The sequence below is a fragment of the Chinchilla lanigera genome, unplaced genomic scaffold, assembly GCF_000276665.1.
Source record: "Chinchilla lanigera isolate Chin_1 unplaced genomic scaffold, ChiLan1.0 scaffold00001, whole genome shotgun sequence".
In the NCBI taxonomy this organism is placed as follows: Eukaryota; Metazoa; Chordata; class Mammalia; order Rodentia; family Chinchillidae; genus Chinchilla; species Chinchilla lanigera.
The window spans coordinates 41,226,957-41,246,560 of NW_004955402.1; the positions used below are offsets into that span (position 1 = coordinate 41,226,957).

General features: G+C 32.0%; 1 protein-coding gene across 2 annotated transcripts in view; it reads left to right on the plus strand.

The window, feature by feature from the left end:
- Wdr7 (WD repeat domain 7) overlaps positions 1 to 19,604 on the plus strand; it is a 365,823-nt gene that overhangs the window by 155,062 nt on the left and 191,157 nt on the right. For both annotated transcript variants that reach the window (XM_013510978.1, XM_013510979.1), the window contains one exon: positions 15,083 to 15,196. In XM_013510978.1, the coding sequence (XP_013366432.1) occupies positions 15,083 to 15,196 (114 nt within the window). The remainder of the gene's footprint in view (positions 1 to 15,082; positions 15,197 to 19,604) is intronic.

Consider the following 19,604-nt stretch of genomic DNA (forward strand, 5'->3'; position numbering starts at 1 on the left):
ACCATAATAACCGTAAGTCTAAAGATTATAGAATATATTATATATGAATGTAACTTACATAGAAATACAATCTATCACTTGTGATTTTCCCAATTTTTGGTATTTGTGAAATAGCTATGCACATAGTGCTGCTGGAAATGGTGCTCCTTCCTCAGACAGCCAAGACATTTCACTGTGAGGATGTTTTACTTTGTTTCTTTATTTTTTGCTGGTGCTGGGGATTGAACCTGTGGCCTCATGCATGCTACCACTGTCTATACCCCCAGCCCTTTTTTATTTTATGTTCAGGGCAGGTTCTCAAGTTGTTCAGGCTGTCTTTGAATTTGTAATCCCTCTGCCTCAGCCTTCCAAGTGGCTACGATTACATGCGTGTATCACAACACCTAGCCCGAAGATTTATTTATTACTCTACCAGCTCACCCTTCTGCACTTCCCTGCTCAAGTAATCTAAATTTGGGGACTTTAATTTAATTATTTTCATTTAAAAATAGAGTACCTTGTACCAGAAACAGAAGTTCTGTAAAGCATAATATTTTTGTTGTTGGCATTCTCCATAAGAGTATTTAATACATTTTGTTCATTTTTTCAAATTTCCTTAATAATAATTTATTTGTTATAACTCTATATTTCCTCTTCCCTCTATCAACTACACCAGATTAGGGAAAAATTATAGCTCTAATTTGAGAGTGGCTGCCTACTTTAAAAAATGTTTTGTTTTTATTTGTAGATTAATTTAAAAGAGAAAGTTTATGTTCTTGTTACACATTGTAGGATCTCTACTATTATAGTATTTGTTTGGCTTATTTTAATTTTTTTGTAACTTTGGCTTGCAAGTTAATTCTTTAAAAGCTGTGCTTAAACGCAGGGATTGGTGTTCCCTTCATTCAACTTTTCATTCTTCTCTAAATCATTGCTCAGATATGAATAGTTTTTTGAAATGAATTGCAAGATTTAATCAGTGTAATGTTGTGGAATAATGATGTGCTTCTCTGGAAGCATTATGCTCATTAAAGTGTATGAATGTTTATGTCCTCAGCAGTTTGATTCCACTTAGTCATGTTTCCAGGCTTAAGCAGATCTATTTCATGGACCTGCTTATTTTGTTTTCTCTGAGGCTTATCATTTCACTACTTTCTGTATATTCCATTCCAGTTCAGCCATAATTTGTATTTTATTGTGATCTTGAAGCCATATAGTGCTCATAAAAACAAATAAATTTACTAAATATGCCACTGAAATCTCTTAAGACTAAGTAAAGTCCATGACTTTAATCTTTTCATTCCTAAATGACCTAGCACCAAGCTCTCAGTAAGCTCTTAACTGTTTAAATAACAGAATTTTATAATGATGTTTTGTTGCTCAGATTACTTTTGCACTGGACAAAGAAGCTCTTTACCATTGGCTCCTTTGTTAATTTAATATAACCCCAATTTTTGAAGCATTTTCTTATTCTCTGGCACATGCTCTCTTTGCTCATTGTGTATTTTTTCTGCCTTACTGCTGGAATCAGCCATTTCTCTAAGGTGCCTTGGTTACTTTTAGTGGAGGTATTAGGAATGAAGATCTGGGTACTTGATGTTCTTATTGCTACTGGGGTTTCACTCCTTCTAGGACATCTCAATGCACATAACTGGGAACTATCTTTAATTGTATCTCTTTTTGTCTCTGTCTTTCTGTTTCTCTCATATAAAAAAATAAACCGGAGGTTCCGTTTTTATCTACCACCACCACCAGAGGATTCACTCTGTTCTTCTCTTTTTGCTTATGTGTAATTTCTTTCTCTGAATGAGAAACCTAACTCTTACAACTATAATACAGTCACTTGTTTTTCAACCCTAGTAGACATAAAAAGTAATTTAGAATTGCTTGCCCATCTCCTGTAAAAAACAAACCACTTTACCAAGTATGGTATTTGTATACAGTTCTTTCTGTCTTTTGGCCTGTTTTCCTGACACTCCTTAGGTCAACTCCTTTTTTCTTTGCCTTGTTCAGTGAGGTTATGCCATGCGTTTGTAATACACTGGCTTTGTCTGAGTCTGCTGTTCATCTGGGGTTCCTCTAGCCTTCTGGTTAATGCATGATTTTCTTGAAATTTTATGTTCAATAAAGTTTAATCTTTGTGGTGCAGAGGTCTTTAGGTTTGAATAAGTGAATAGAGTCACTCCTAAGAGTTCTAAGTAAGCCAGGCATGGGGGCGTATGCCCATAATCCCAGCCCTTGGGAAGCTGAGGCAGGAGGATTGCTATGAGCTTGAGTCCAGGCTGGGCTACATAGTGAGTTCAAGGCCAGTCTGAACTACACAGCAAGACCTTGTCTTAAAAAAAAAAAAAAAGAGTTCGTAGTGAATAGGGTCATAGTACCATACGGAATATTTTTAAAACCTTAAAAATTTCCTTGTGTAGCTTTTTATAATCAAGCCCTCTCCCTTCCATATATGGCAACTACTGATCCATTTTCTATCCTTATGGTGCTTAACTTTTCCAAAATTCCATATAAACAGAATCGTGTAACATAGAGCTTTTTGGATTTGACTTTTTTCACTTTGCAAAATGCATTTGAGATTCATGTTTAATTCTGATTATTGCATAAATCAGTAGTTCATTCCTTTTTTGCTAAATAGTGGTCCATTATGTAGATGAGCCAAAGTTTGTTCATCTATTCACCTGCTTAAGGAGATCTGGGTCTCTCCAGGTTTGTGTGATTGATTAAGGCTGCAGTAACTATGTTTAGGATTTGTGTGGACATAGCTTTCAATTCATTTGAGCAAATACCTACCAGGAATGGAATTGCTGCATAGAGCTAAGTATAAGTGTAAAAAACATTGACACACTCTTTTCTTTTCTTGCCTTTTTTTGAGACAGGGTCTCGCTATGCAGTTCAGGGTGGCTTTGAGCTCTCTTCGTAGCCCAGGTTGGCCTTGAACTTGCAATGATCCTCCTGCCTCAGCCTCCCAAGTGCTAGGATTACAGGTGTATGCCATCATGCCCAGCGACCGAACTCTTTTCCACAGTAGTTGTACCATTTTGAATGCCTACCATCAATGAATGAGATTTTCTGTTACTTTGCATCCATTCCAGTATTTGATACTATTTTCAGTTTTTAAACTTTAGGCATTATGGTAAATACTAAATATGTATGTATTTCACTGGGATTTTAATTTACATTTTACTAATAATTACTGAGCATGTGTTTATATGGCTGTTTGCCATCTGTGTATCCTCTTTGGGGAAATGTATGTTTAGATCCTTTGCTCAGGATTTTTTTTCCTACTAGGTTGGTTGTTTTCTTATTATTGAGTTTTAAGAGTGCTTAATATGTACTGGGTATAAGGGTATATCTCAAAGATCTTTTTTCCAGTCTGTGGCTTGCCTTTTGTTTTTCAAAAGGAGCCTTTGCATGACATAACTTACTACTTTTTGATAAAGCCTAATTTATCAGTTTTCCTTTCATGACTCGAAATTTTGTATTATGTCTAAAAACTTATCAACAAACCCCAGGTCAAGCTGATTTTCTCCTGCATTTTCTTCTGGAAGTGTGACAGCTTTATCTTATGTCTTGGTCTTTCCATTTATTTCTCTATGCAAGTACCATGCATGCTTGTCTCATCCTTTTTAGTATGTTTTCCAAGTTATTAAATCACTGTCTGTATATGTGACACATCTTAAGAGTTTTACTTGAATTTTTTTTCTTTTGCAGTTCTACTTTTTAATTTGATAAAATTGGAATATGCAGAGCACATGTGGTAGCATCTAAAGTAATACAATATTTCTTGTTTCCTTAAAAGTTTATTTACTCACTCTATATAACACTTAAGAATTTCACCTATCCTGTTGTTTTTCTTCTTTATAGAACTACTATCAAGTAATAAAGTCAAAGGACATCACAATATCTACCTAACTTATTGTGAGAAGTTGTTGTAATATCACAAATGTCTTGTAGGGTGATCTCTTAGTATATTTGCTGCCAATTAGATATATCATCTACTAGGATGATATTATCAAAATATTCTTGTTTATTTTCAAGGCAGTCAGTCACTCTGTGTGAAGTTACCTATTCTTCAAATGGAAACTTTTATAAAATACGTATGTGTGTTTTTGCTTGTGTACACACGCTAGCATGTATAACAAGATAAAGATGGGCATCCCCATCTAGGAAACTCTACTGCTCCAGAAGTATGGTTTGGCCTCAGTACCATCTCCATTCTTGACTCCTCTCAACTTGTTCTTTAAATTGCTAGAGGAAAGATCTTTCTAAAACAAATAAAATGATTTCTCATGTTTCTATTTCTTTAATGACTTCAGGCTTCGGCTCATATGTGAGTTTCTTGGAAGGTGACTATGTCTTTTTCACTTTGTATCTCACCTGGTACAGGGCTAGTTGCTTAGTAGCCGGGTCCCCCCGAGTGTTTAAAACAGTGACAGAACTTCACGGTTACCTGTCTTCAGCATGCCAGCGGCATTGCTTTACTCATATTGGCAATTTCAGCTTCCCTGCTTTTCAGATATACCTCCCCTTTCAGGCATAACCCAGATCTCCATATCCTTATTTTAAAATCTAATAACTGCTGCAGGCCTCATCAATTTTCCTTTCATTGACTTCTAAAACAACTTACTGTAATTATAAATAACAATATCTTAGTGTACTGCATGTGTTTAGTACACTGTGTTGTTGCCCCTTGATGGTGGAACCTCGACCTGAATAATTCTGGGGAGGAAAAAGTAAAATAAAAAGATGAAAGGTTCGTCTTAAACAGAAAAATATACGCAGCAGAGTTCTGAGATACATAATTCTGCTTACAGTTGGAGTTTCCTAATCAGCCAGAGATTATGATGTTAAACCATTGTATATTAAAGATAATTTTGACTTTATTTCATAACACTTGGTATGTTGGACACTATAAATCTTTGTTTCATTTGTGTCTTCTGAAACCAGAATTGGTGTTAAGTCACCTCACAGTGTGCAAACAAAACTGAAATAATTTTAAAAGTACCTGTAATGAATTAGAGGTGTTATATATGATTTTTAGCCATGCTTTATTTTGGGGTTTTTTTTTGGAAGAGAGACTAGTAAACCTTTATACTCATTTAATATTCTGCTGATATAGTACGCTACCTGTGGTTTCCAGTCCTTGGGTGTTTTTCAGTAAATATGTTCCTTTTGTAGCTTTTAGAACTGTTTATATTTATCTTTCATGTGGCAGCAGTTTTGTAAAATTTTTACAAAATACTAGTTAATAAAATGTATTTCACTTAAAAATAAATGTTAATTCTCATGTTAACAAATAACTGTTCTTATTCCTGCTTGAAGATACTGCTTTTTAATTATATTTTTATTTCTTTAATTGTCTTTTGCCTTTAAAAAGCTAACTTGTTTCTGATCAATCAAAACTGTCTTTATTCAGAATTAAGGAATCCTCTCAAACTCTCAACATTTCCTACAGGAAGTCTTTTCTATAAAACATCTCCCCAAAATAAAACGTAGTGTTATATTTTATATTTTTGATGTTACTGCAAAGGAAAAGTGGATACTGTGTCTTTAATGGAAAGCAAAAGGTTATCTTTCTATGGCCTTTGTGTGTATGTGCTGATGTGGATGTAGGCAGCCAGACAAGCAATGTGTGCAGAGAGACTAGGGAACCGGCTGCAGATCGATAGAAGTGGTGTGAAGTGAATTAATGTGAGGCCGGCCGTCTGTCTGTCATAAGGATTGTGGGGAATGTGGGGCAGTGCTGGTCAGTCACTGCAGAGATTTGCTTCCAATAAATTCAAGCCTTCTGCCTGAAAAGAAACCACACATATCCACACACTCCCTTCCTTACTGTTAAATTTTACTTCATTCAAAGTGAGTGTTCACATCAAATTATTGCCTCCAGTGTACTTTAATTGGATCACTGGAAAAGCACAGTAGTGAGAAACTGATGAAATAAAAATACCTGCTTTTCTTTTAGATACATTTTTCCATCTCAGTGGAAGTCTACATTACTGTGAGCATGAGAAATAGAATTTTTATTAATATTTTGTGTTTGTTCTTATTTCTAGAAATATTATTACTACCATCTAATCTTCATTAAAATTATAATGAGATAAAGTGGTTTTATACTCCACTGTAGAAGTACTGTATTTTAAATCTTGTCATATTAAAATTAGAAGTTTATCCTAGATTAACAAGTTAATTACATGGCATTGTGGAAGTCTCTTGAATTCCTATTCAGTTTTACTACTCAGACACTGTTAGCCAGTTGGAAAAAATGTTTATAAAGGTAATATATAAGCCTATGAAAGATATAAGTTTTAGAATAATATACCTGATTTTGCTGGTAGGAATACTTAAACTTAGTTTTAGATTATTAATTTTTAAGACTATATTTCTGTATTTATATTTAAAAACTTATTTTCTAAAGTGATTAAAATATACAAAAATTAAAAAAAAATATGATTCACAAATGGGGATGTTTTCTGTGTATCACTGTTCACAGTGAAACATCACCTAAGTATTAGGAAATCTAGGTGGGATAAAGATTTCACAACAGTATTCTTTATTCTCTATTCTTAACTTTTCTTACTAGCTATAATCCATCCTTCTTCCTCCTCCTCCCTTACGCTGTTATGTCCAAATTTGCTCCAGCCAATTTTCTGTTTCACTCCATTTTCTCCAGTTCCTGTCTGATTCATAGTGTAAAATTCATATATACAAATCTACTATGTGGTATAATATACATTTTTTTTTATTTGTTGAAATCTTTGGGGACTTACTGTTTTTTTAAAATTTCATATTTCATTATTATTATATCTTTTTATTGTAAATCTTAGTCTGTTTATTCATGATATCATTTTATTTTATCTCTCCAAAACACCATTACTGTTGTTATTTTCTGCTATCTTTAAATAATGTAATTTGTGTCATGAGATTAAAGATACTCTAGTATTTTTAAAAAATCTGTGTGAGGTATTCATTGCTACCAAGTATTTTAGGGCTACTCAGAAAATAAATGTCTTCTTAGATTTTATATTATAATTTGGCAAATAAACTTGCTTACATCGAGAAAGAAAATAATAATAGTAAGAAAATCATAATATATCACTATATAATTAACATTTATATTCTTAATTTTGAGTATAAAAGCAACTGAAGTTTCTATGGAAATATTTTATAAGGGTTTCTTTTTTATATTATCCAGGAATATTTCATCTTTTTTGATAATGAGCAGTGAGGAAGTGATTTTTCTGCTTTGTAAAGCTTAAGCCTTTTATATCTGGAAGAAAGTAAAATACTTTTTTCTCATCTCTATTTCATTGAAAATAGTATTCTGGCATAATCTGTAATTTTTTTAATGACAATGATATTTACCTTCTCTTCTATCTTCTTAAAAATGTTAAGTGTATTTAGGTATCATGTATAATTTTAATTTGTATAGGAAAAGTTACCATTTGGGGTTGTAGTTTTGAGCAAATATGGATAGTAATGTACTCCCTCCTACAATCTGAATACTATTTAGCATCTTCATTTTTAAAAATTTGCTCCTCCTCTTTGTAGTTCATCCTTTATCACTCCTGTAGCCCCTAGCAACCACTGATTTTACTTCTGTCTTTCAGTTTGGCCTTTTACAGAATATCTATCAATAATGTCTACCTATTATACTAAAATACCAACAAAATACTGTAGCAATTAGAAATAGCCAAGTTATGGTTGGGAAGTTTTTAGAAATGTTATTATCCTTTCACTTGTAGATAATAATTACCATGCTTAGAATTATTACCTAATGTTTTTATCAATCTTTTGCCATAACCTTGTGGTCCAAAAGTTCAAAATGCAAAACTTCCGTCCTTTCCTACAAGCAAGCTGTTAAACCTCATTTTGATTGAGCTGTGCCATTTGGATTTGAGAATTGAATACAGTGAGTCGGTCTGTCCATTCTCCTTATTCTTACCTTTCCTGTCTTTCAGAACATGTTAGAGGTCTCAAGTCATTTGTTAACTATCATAGAGCCCAGTCAGGTGGGAGTTAGGACATTTAGTTTATCTAATTTTCCAAGTGCTGGGATTGCAAGCGTGCGCCACTACACCCGGCTTCATTTGAAAAAATGAAATAGGCTTTTGAAGTAACAAAATGTTTTTACAGATTAATAACAAAATAACAGAATTTTTGACTATGAAGATGTTAACAAAGTGAGTTACAGATATGTTCAAATCAAGATCATTATTTAAATTTTTAAAAAGTACCTTCCTGACACAAGAAAAGTCATGCAGATTTTGCTTTCTTACTATATATATGTTATATGTGCCTCTTTTTATCCTTTTTTTGTTCAGCTGTATGGCAGAAAAAATTCCAAAATAGTTCAGAGAAGTAGTATGAGTGCCTTTGTTGATACAGAATAGTAGAAAATCAGATTTTTTTTCAACAGTCTTTTTGCAAATAGTTCATTTACCATTAAATTCAGCCTTAGAGTGAACAATTCAAAAGTTTTGGTTTATTTCCAGAGCTGTACAAACATCACTGCGTCAATTTCATAACATGGTCATCGACTAAAGTCAACCTCAGTACTTAGAATCATTATCCATTCCCCACACTTCTCCGAGCCCCAGGCTAAGCTGCTAATCTATTTTCTGTCACAATAGAGTTGACTGTTCTGGACATTTCATATAAGTTGAATTATATAGTGCTTTTTTGTGATTGGTTTCTTTTACCTAACAATGTTTTCAGTGTTTATGTCCCGGTATGTAATAAAAGTTCATTTCCTTGCACTTAATGTGTAATATTCTATTGTATGAATATATCAACTTATCTAGTCATCAGTTAATAAACATTTGGAATGCTTTAACTTTTTGACTTTTATGTATAATGCTGTTATGCATATTTGTGTAGAAGTTTTTGTTTGGTCATGTCTTTTCCTTCCCTGTTGGTAGAGTTGCTCAGTCATATGATAACTTTATCTCTCTGAGGAGCTGGCAGACTGTTTTTAGTGAAGTTCTGAGATATGGTTGTTTAGATATATGATTTCTCAGTCTTCCCCTAATCTGTGATTTGTCTTTTCATTCTCCTAATAGGATTTTTGTAAAAATTTTAAAATTTTGATGAAGTTCATTGCCATTTTTTTCCCTTATGGATTTTGCTTTTGATATTGTTTAACTTAAATCTCAAGGATATTCTTATTACTTCTTGAAATTTTTATAACTTTACATTTTGCTTTTAATAATGTGTTTTGAGTTAATTTTTATATAAAATGTATGCTGTTGTTTAGATATGGTTTTCCCCAAAGGTTTCCCCTTTTATTTTCTCCCTTAAATTGCTTTTGTACTGCTGTGTAAAATCAGTTGAGTATATTGTATATTTCTATTTCTGGGCTCTTGATTTTGTTACATTGACCTACATGTTTGTCTTTCTGCCACAGCATGTAATTTTAATAACTTTGTGTAACAAAGTCTTGGATTCAGGTAAAGTGACTTTTTTCTGATTTATTTTTATGGATATTTTATTTTTCTTTCCATATAATTTTAAAATAATTTTGTGTATATCCATAAAAATTTCTGCTGGAGTTTTATTGTTTGGTTGTTTGTTTGTTTGTTTGTTTGTTTGAGATAGACTCTCACTGTGTAGTTCACGCTGGATTTGAACTCACTATGTAGTTGGGCTTGAACTCAGGATGTTCGTCCTGCTTTAGTTTCCCAAGTGCTAGGACCTCAGGCATGTGCCACCACACCCAACTCTGCTGGAATTTTAATAAGAATCTCACTAAATCTATAAGTTTGTGGAGAATTAACATCTTTACTATGTTGAATATTCTAATCCATGGACATGGTATATCTTTCTGTTTCATTTTTTATATCTTTCTTTCATCAGTACTTTGTAGTTTGTAATTTTATGGTCAAACAAGTCCTGTGTGAGATTCTTAAATTTTACATCTAAATATTCATGTGTTAAATTCATTAATTGTTTTTTAAATTTAGGTGTCAGTTTGTTCCTTACTGGTGTGTAGAAATAGAATTGGCTTAGTTTTTTAAATCTTGTATTCTGTAACCTTTCATTTTTTAATTGTAAAAAGAAAAAAAGAAAAATTTCAAAACAAGATATTAGGAGAATAACAATGGTTAATACATTGCATATTGTTCTTTAAATTAGTTATTCAGAGTACAAGATATTAGCATTTAATTGTCCAAACAATATTAGCACAAATCTTTCTTTTCAATGAACTAAGAGAAATTAGTAGTATAACTATCTTAACTATCTTGTATAGGTATATATATACACAATATATATATATCAATATATATAGGTATGTATATATACATATACCTTGTATAGGTATATATATACAATATATGTCAATATATATAGGTATGTATATATATATACAAGATAGTATATATACATATATATAAGATTTAAATATATATTTATTTTTTATTTTCCCTTCCTTCTTTTCTCCTTTCCCCATCCCAGTTTCTCTTTCTTTTTGAACAGTTTCTTCCCATTTTACAATATCTATTTTACATTTTGGATTTTGTTTACTCGTTCAGGTTCTCATACTAGGGAGGCAATTCAATGTTTGCACATGCAAATCTGGTTTATTTCACTTATGAGTATGGTCTCTAGTTGTATCCATTTACCTATAAAAAGTCTCCAATTTGTCCTTCTTTATGGCTAAGCAGTACTCCATTGTACAAAAAGACCACGTCTTTTTTTTCCATTTCTTGGTTCATGGACATTTGGGTTGTTTCCAAGATCTAGCTATTACAAATTGTGTTGCTGTAAACATTGGTGTACATATATTGCAGTGGTACGATGTCTTTAATTCTTCTGGGAACATACCCAGCAGGAGAATAGCTGGGTCAAATGGGACCTCCAATCCTAGTTTTTGAGGAATCTCCACACTTACTTCCACAATGGTTGCACAAGTCTACACTCCTATCAGCAGTGGAGAAGGGTTCCTTTTCCCTCATAGCCCCAGCATTTGTTATTGGTTGATTCCTTGATGATAGCCATTCTTTCTGGGGTAAGATGGAATCTCAGTGTTGTTTTAATTTACATCTGTCCAATGACCAGTGATGTTGGACATTTTTTCATATATTTATTTGCATTTGTATTTTTTCATCTGAGAAGTGTATATACATCTCAGATGCCCTTTTTGGGTCTTTAAATTTGGGAGGTCTAATTTTTCTGAGTACTTTATGTGTTATCAGTAGTAATACTTTGAGGAACAACTGGTGAACACTTTTTCCCACTTTGTGAGTTGTCTCTTCACTCTGTTGGTCATTTTTCTTGCTGTGTAAAACCTTTTTAATAAGGTGAGATCTTAGTTGTTGAATCTTTGTGACAGTTCCTGAGCTATGGGGGTTTTATTCATGAAGTCTTTGCCTACACCAATGTCTTCAAGAGTTTTACCTATTCTATCTTCTAGCATATTTAATGTTTCTGTTTTAATATTTAGATCTTTGATCCATTTCAAATTTAGTTTAGTGCTTTGTGAAATATATGAGTCCAACTTTAATGTTTAGCATGTGCAGAGTCAGTTTTTGTAGTACCATTTATTAAAGAGGCTATCTTTTTTCCAGTGAATGTGTATGGCACCTTTGTCAAAGAAAAGGTGACTGAGTATTTCTGTTTCTACATCTTCTAATCTGTTCCATTGATCTTCAGGTATGATTTTTGTTTTTGCCAATACCCTGCAGTTTTTATCTCAGTAGCTTTAGACTATAATTTCAAGTCAGGGATTGTAGTGCCCCTTGCCTTGCTTTTGTTTCCAAGAATTGCCTTTGTTATTCTAGGTTCCTTCTGGTTCTAAATGAATTTTAGGATTATTTTCTCTAATTTTGTGAGATATGCTATTGGAATTTTGATTGGAATTGCATTAAATCACTATAACAGTTTTGGAAATATAGCCTTTTCACTGTATTGGTTATTCCTACCCAAGAGCAAGGTATATCTTTCCATTTTTTGATATCCACTTCAATCTCCTTTTTCAGAATACTGTAATTTTCCACGTAGAGGTCTTTTACACCCTTTATTAGATTGACTCTTAGGTATTTCATCTTTTTGGATGGTAGTGTGAAAGATGTTTCTCTAATTTTTCTCTCAGTGAGTTTGTTATTTGTTTACAGGAAGACTATTGATTTTTGAGTGTTGACTTGTTATCCAGTTATGCTACTGAATTTGCTTATTTGGAGTTTTGGGGGGGGTCTTCTATGTAGAGTATCATGTAATCTGCAGATAATAATTTGACTTCTTACTTTCCGACCGTTACTTCTTTTCTTTCTTTCTCTTGTCTAATTGCTCTGTAGCCTTTCTAAAGTCAATTATTAGTTTTGTTAGTTTTGTTTCATTGTTTGTTTTGCTTTGTTTTAAAGATTCCTCTGAGATTTTCCATGCAAATAAGTATTTTATCATTGAATAGGATATAGAAGTCAGGGTTTTTCAAGGAGATACAACCAATTTGATGGATAAGAGATTGACTCATGTAATTGTAGAAGGTGAAAAGTTTGATGATAGATTTGCAAGTTAAAGACCCAACAAAGCCAGTGTCTTTGCTCAGTACAAGTGAAATACTTTGCCAACTACCTAAATACTGTATCTCTGAATCTTAAATATCACATTTGGACAAGTTATATTTTCCAAACATTATATGCTTTATTTTCTTTTGTTTATATGTTTTATTTCATTTTCTTGAATTGTTTCGTTGGGAAATTGTAAAGAAAGAATGGTGAGGGTGGACATATTTACCTATTTTTGATCGTAGGATGAAAGCATTTAGATTTTCATCAGCGTAAATGTTAGTGCTACATTTTTAGCACATACTCTTTATCAAGTTGAGTAAATTGTCCTCTATTCATGTTTTTCCTGAATTAAAAATAATCAAGGTTGGCTTTTAAGTTTTGTCAAAGATAGATGTGATATTTTCTTCTTTAGCCTATTAATATTTTCAGTTACACTGATTATCTTTTATAAAATACAGTAAACCACACTTATTTCCTCAAAATAAACTCTACTTGGCTATAATATATAATTTTTTTATAAGTGCTGAGTTCTGCTTATTTACATTTCATTAAAGATGTTTGAGACTATCTTTTTGGAAAATACCGGTCTGTAGTTGTTTTGTTTTTCTGTCGAGGATTTTATAACCCTTAGTTTGTTTTGGAAAACATCTGCCAAAGATCTAGTTTCAGCATAGCTTGTCTTTCATGCTCAGGTACTTTGAAATACACAATTTGCTCTTTAAGCTTTATCCTAAACTACTGAATCCTCTCAGTGGAATAGCTACTTGACACAGTATAGAAACTCCATGGAGGACATGTAGTATTTCCGCTCAGTATCATATGATTTTCCATGATTATGCTGTGATGTTCTATAATACCTTCCCTTCTGCAGGTCACTCAGTCATGGAAGGAAATGGTGGTAAAAAGATTTGGGGTTTGAAGTCACAAAATCTGCATCTCTATGCTGTAGCTGTGTTATGTTGCACAATTCCTTAGCCCTGTGATTAAATAAGATAAATGTAAATGGATTTGCAAACATGTTATCCCTTGATGTCACTTTATTTTCATTGGCTGTCTTAATTTTATAAGAAAATACTAACAATTGTTGTTACCATAGAAATTGTTCCTTAATATCTTTTTCTTATTTCTCTTGTCCCTTTCAAAATTATCAAGTATTATAAAGAATTAGAGCAGATATTTTAAAGTTTATATTTTAATTTAATTATATGAAAAAATGATCTTTGAGTTTGTATTTGAACAACATCTCTAATTTAGAATGTGACATTTACCTTCCTATTACATTCTCTTTGTGATTATTTTACTGATAGATCTCTTTAATTAAGTAATTAACTTAATACTGATTTCCTAGTAAATCTCCTTCATGTTAACACATTTTGTAAATCTCACAGTAAAAATGCTTCTGCGAAGAGGTGGCTTATCATTTGCTACTCATCAGGGATCACTTATTAGTATTATTCTTTTTTTATTTAATAACATCTCTGAACAAGTGTTGATGCTAAAATAATATGTTATGTTCTTCATATGAAGTTGCTAGGGCTTGGAACCGTTTGCTGGTCAGCCCATTTTGGGGGTTAATAACTAGAATTCCTCACCTTTTGATGCTTTTGGCAAACCTGAGACAGCTGTGATGAACTTTACATGCAACTGTGCAAGTTCCTATACCTTGGAAGAAAAGAATACTCTGAATATTTATAATGTTTTCTTTTAAACATATTTGAATATGTCTTGTATAGGCCAACATTAAAGTGCCTCTTAAGAAGATTTGATTAGAAGATTTAACTTCTAAGTAAACTTTAATAGTGAGAATTTTATATGCTATGATTGAGCAATATCTGTTGATAACCATAAGAAAAAATTCATACATACTACTATTCATTGCCAAATTAAAAATAATGTGGTAGATGCATATTAATGACAGAGCATATCATTAGAAACGCGAGATTGTGTGGGGAAAAGACATTTGTGTGAACTAGCAACATTCTGTAAATTCAGGTAATTTACAGAATGGGAGCCTTTGGCCCCATGATGTTTTCCGCTTGTGCGCTTGCAGTTAATTTCTTTCTATATGATAGTTTTCTGACTTTATCTGTAACTCCCTCTTTGAGGGAAATGTGATACTCTTCTTGGGGAGTGCATTTTCACATCTCTAGTTTAGACTCAGGGCATAAGTATCTCTTTTGTCATTATCCTTCCTACCTAACCCCCAACTCATAAACAAACTAATATTAAAGAGAAGTAAACCTTTAAAATACTCTCACTTTTTCCTCTTTGTTGCATAATTGTGCCTAAATCAGTTAGAATAACTAGCAAAAACATGGATGAAAGGAATTAAGTAAAGATGTAATTGACTCCAACATCTTTTTTTTCCCCCAGAACTTTATTAAAAGTAAATATACCCATGTATACAGATGCATATAAATAAATAGCACATATGAATATTTTATGCATTGATTTGTTCCTCTTCCGTTTTGGTGAATGTTTCGTATTTAATTTTTAATGTATTTGCATTTAGTGAGTAAAAAGTTTTACAAGTTTAGCCTACTGTTTCTCTCTCTGTTTTTTTTTTTAAACTATGTGATTTCTATTTGTTTTAGCTGGAGTTACAGCAGAAGCCATGCAAACTATCACCTCTGCTCCTGATGCCTCAGGGCCAGAAACCAAAGTCCAAGAGGAAGAGCATGACCTTGTGGATGATGACATTACCACTGGTAAGCAGGAATATTTTTAACCTAAACTGGATAGAGCTTTCTTCAATATTGCCAGATGTTTTTTAGATCATTTACATAGGGATGAATAATTTTGATGGACAGGATAGAAACTTACATTGATGGTGTTTTTAGTTTTATCAGTCTCTTTAATATCCTTTTTGATCTTGAGGTGAAGCGTGTAACTGCTTATTTGGTCTGGGTTCACTCATTGCTGCTAGCTGTGCATTTGAGACCTTTTAATTCGGAAACTGGAGCATTATTAAAGCTTTGGAACATATAGAGGAATACATTCATTAGTTTATCAAAGATGTAATTACAAGGCAAACACAAGAATATTGTAGTTGTAATAGCAGCAGTATAAGTGACACGAGGAAAATTACAGGTCATCTTTGTACAATAAACTTCAATGCTGCTTTTTAAATCTATTTACTGTGTGTGGATATTGAACATTTTTACCTGTGTATGTCATTATTTATCAGGCCTAATAGTCAATTTTAGGAAGCCCACATATGGAGTATGTTTAGCCTGCCTTTTTACAAATTTTATTTTTAATTACAAAATTTCTGCATTCACTCAGCTAAGTTTCTTTGTATGCACACAAGACTTTAAAAAGACCTATATAATTTTATTGACATTAAGTGTTAGAATCTTTTTTGGTATACATGGCTAATAACTAAAGTCTGATTAAAATTTCTAAGTATTGTAAAGCAATATATTAAAATAATGGTAGTAACATTTTTTAAAAAAGCATGTGCAGGTAATATAAGTCAAATTTGTAACAAAGTTAAAGGGAAAATTTTTTTTAAATTAAAAAAAATTTTTAAACATGTATGATCTGTTTTTTACTATTACCACTTAAGTGCCTTGAACTTTTTTTTCTTGAGAAAGAAGTTTAAGACCTAATTATATCCTTTGAAAACTTGCAAAGCCTGCATTAAAAAAGTAATAGCTCTGTGCTACAAAATAAGTATTGCCTGAGTGGGGCAACATCTTTTGATAAAGGTGTTGAATAACCACTATCATTATGTATTAATGAGTTGTATTTGCATCCAGTAAGTCAAAGGTCTTAAAAGCTTTGGACCATATTTCATGTTTTAAAAAGGGAAACCTTGTAGTGGTGGCTATTACTTGTTACTTTTTAATTCTTTGTGATATAGAAGTTGTTTAATGAAAAATATCCAATTTAAGTATAAATGATTTCAGGAACCTTCAACCCTTCTCAAATGATTTAGCACCTTACAACTACACAATTTATTTTAGTAGCTATTTAAGGACATTCATTTCATTTGCAGCCCATTTTCTAATCTCTTGTTTTTATTCATTTTTCTGTTGTTATATGTTCTTATATTTTAGTTCCCTGTAAAATTAGACATTTTAGTTGATAAAAATTAGTTGTGTAACTCATTGTCAAATTCAATTATATTCTGAAATAAAAGCTGAATATTTGAGCAGTCAAGTTAGTATTAATTACTTAAATTAATTAAGAAGTTTGAATTATGTACTACCAAATTTATGAGATCACATTATATATAGCATTCTTAGTTTATTGTTAACAAAATCAAGGAGGTTAAAAATTCAAGTCTAGTTTGGAGAGTGAATACTACATGCACTATGTTTTAATCTCTAAGACATTTGGTTAAACATGTGTGATGAATGGCTTTTGTCAGTTGATGTATTCATTTCATGCCATGAGTACAAAAAACAAGAATGTTCAATATCCAAAGAATTTAAATAACTAAAAGGCTGCCTTAACGTGTTGTCAAAGCAACTAGCATGCTGCAGTCTGTAGATCGTTCAAGTTACCTTTAGATTGTGTGGCTTGATTAAGCTGTGCTATAGATTTTTGTGAAGGTTTAGAAGAAAATCATATTTCTTGTTATTGACTGGAACCTTGTATAAATTGCATTATGAAAAATATGGTCAGTGGATTGAAAGAAACCTGTTTCAAACACAATAATCTTATTTTAGGATAGCCAGTATTATAGAGTATTAGTATTGCAGAAGGAAAAGCTGGCCTGGTTAGCCATTCCCTTTGAAAAATTTAATTAATTTTTTCAGACATTTAAAAGGGATTGTCCTAATAATATCTCTTCATAAAATAATTCTAAATTAAATTGTAGTAGTTATTTTGAGTGAATTCTTATTTGGAAGCTATATTTAGGCTAATATGTATTACTATATTAGTTTTATTTTTTGCAGTAATCTGGGACTTAATTCTTAGAAACAGTCTGACCAAGATAACAATAAAATGTGAAATACAATGCATTTGCTAAATGCAGAGTAGTTTTTTCTGAAATTTTTCTTTGGGTGAGGATGTATGAAGTATGAGTGTTAGGACACTTGAATCAGATCCTAGCTGTCTTTGGTGATGTTGCCTTATAAAAGTAAAGTAGTGTGGACGAAGCTGTGTAAGTGTTGCCTATGATCAATTGGAACTAATGAAATTTATTTGAGATGAAGAGTCTTAACTGAAAGAGAACAGCTGGAAAAACTGGGAGGAAAAAAATTGAGTCTTGATTGAGATGATTTAAACCTTCACCTTGTCATTTAAAAAATATGCTGCAGCTTCTTTCTATATCTCTTTTTAAAGTGAATCTCTATTGATCGGCTCTACAAGGTAATGCCAGTGTACGGTGGTCAACGTACACACTGAGATTTACTTAATGTTCTCTCTTCAGGTTCATCAAATTCTTTCTTTTAATTATTATATTTCAAATTATATATCACAGCTGTGGTAGCCATTTTGGTGGATTAATATTGTTATGCAGGAAAATATTGACATGTATTCTACATTTTAAAAATATTGTACAGTATACATAAGAAATGTACTTTCTCCGTTGAATTCTTCAGGTTTTACAGTTATTTGTAGATTATAATTTCATAGTCTTATAAATATTGCCATATACCTGTTTGCCCTTTTAAGTATACATTGTAGCATTATAATTTAAACGTTATATAGCTATAACATACCAATATTTGTACATGCTGTTTATATAATGATATTAACATAATGAAATTAGATGGAGTAAATCTTTTTAACAGCTGACATATCTAGAAAAAATTTAGGTCAATCATAATCTAATTTTTTCAAGTAGACCTTTTCTAAGACTTAATTTTTTTCTTATAGTGTTGTTCATGGTAAAAGATGGCGTTCTAGTAGAGAATGAAGTAATAGACCTTCTGACTGCTGTATTTTAATTTCCTAATTGACTGAAAAAATCTTAGAAGCATTGTATCCTACATGTATTCCTTTAGGAAATTTACTCTGTTCTTCCAAGGGTCACACTTCGGTGTCCTGTCTGTTGTTCAGTGCAGCAGGGATGCAAACTGACCATGTAACAGTGATAAAGGGCTGAGGGTCACTACAGTTGTCGGAAAGGATAGCTTGACATTAGATCAGCAACTAGGTAGTGGACACATTCAATTCTTTATGGCAAAAATAACAGTGATACATGGATCAAATACCTTTTGATGTATTTTTTTATAAAATGGTAATTAGTTCCACTTTAATTACTAATTCAGGGGCAAATAGATTTCTCCCTGTTACTGATTAATAGATGCTCAGAATAAGTGCATTTTGCTGGTATTGTATATTTAGTGTTGACAAAACCTCTGTATGTTAGTCTCCCCACCACTGTTGCGTTCTACAGATACATATTTTAGATCTAATTCTTTGAAGATATATATTTTATTAATATAAAGTTTACTTTTCTGGAAAGGCATCTTATTTTACAGTGAATTGTATAATTTTCTATAAACATGCCTTTATTTTTTTCTTGAATTGTAGATTCAAGAATTTTTGTACATAGGACCTTAAAGGCTGGTTTTCTTTTTCTGCTCATAATCAAATCAATTAATACCATCCCCCATTAAAAACTTTCATAATCGATACTCGGTGGCTTAAAACATGTTATTTGACCTCTCAGATGCAAGAATCTATGTAACACAATTTAAGATGAAAAGATCTAGCAATGATCAAGCATAGTATTATTGTATATATTTTATTCTGAATCATTTGTAGGAATTTTCATAGTCATTCATGCATTCATTCATTCATTCATTCATTAAATATATTTCAAGCACCCCAGTGCCAAACACTGTTTGGGATAGGAACTAAACAAAATATGCAGCAATACTTATCCTCATGGAGCTTAGATTCTAGTGGGAGGAGGCAGACAATACAAATAAGTTAATATGCAGTATGTTAGGGGATGAGATAAACTATAAAGAAAAAGTAGAGGAAGGTAAGAGAAACTGAATTAATATACTTCATATATTCGTACGCTAATATCAACATCTCTGTTACATTACAACTGAAAAGGATGTCAAGTCTGAGACTAAATATTGACTTGCTCAATTTACTACTTACTAAAAGCTCTTTTCATAAGGAGTTCATATATATTTTTAT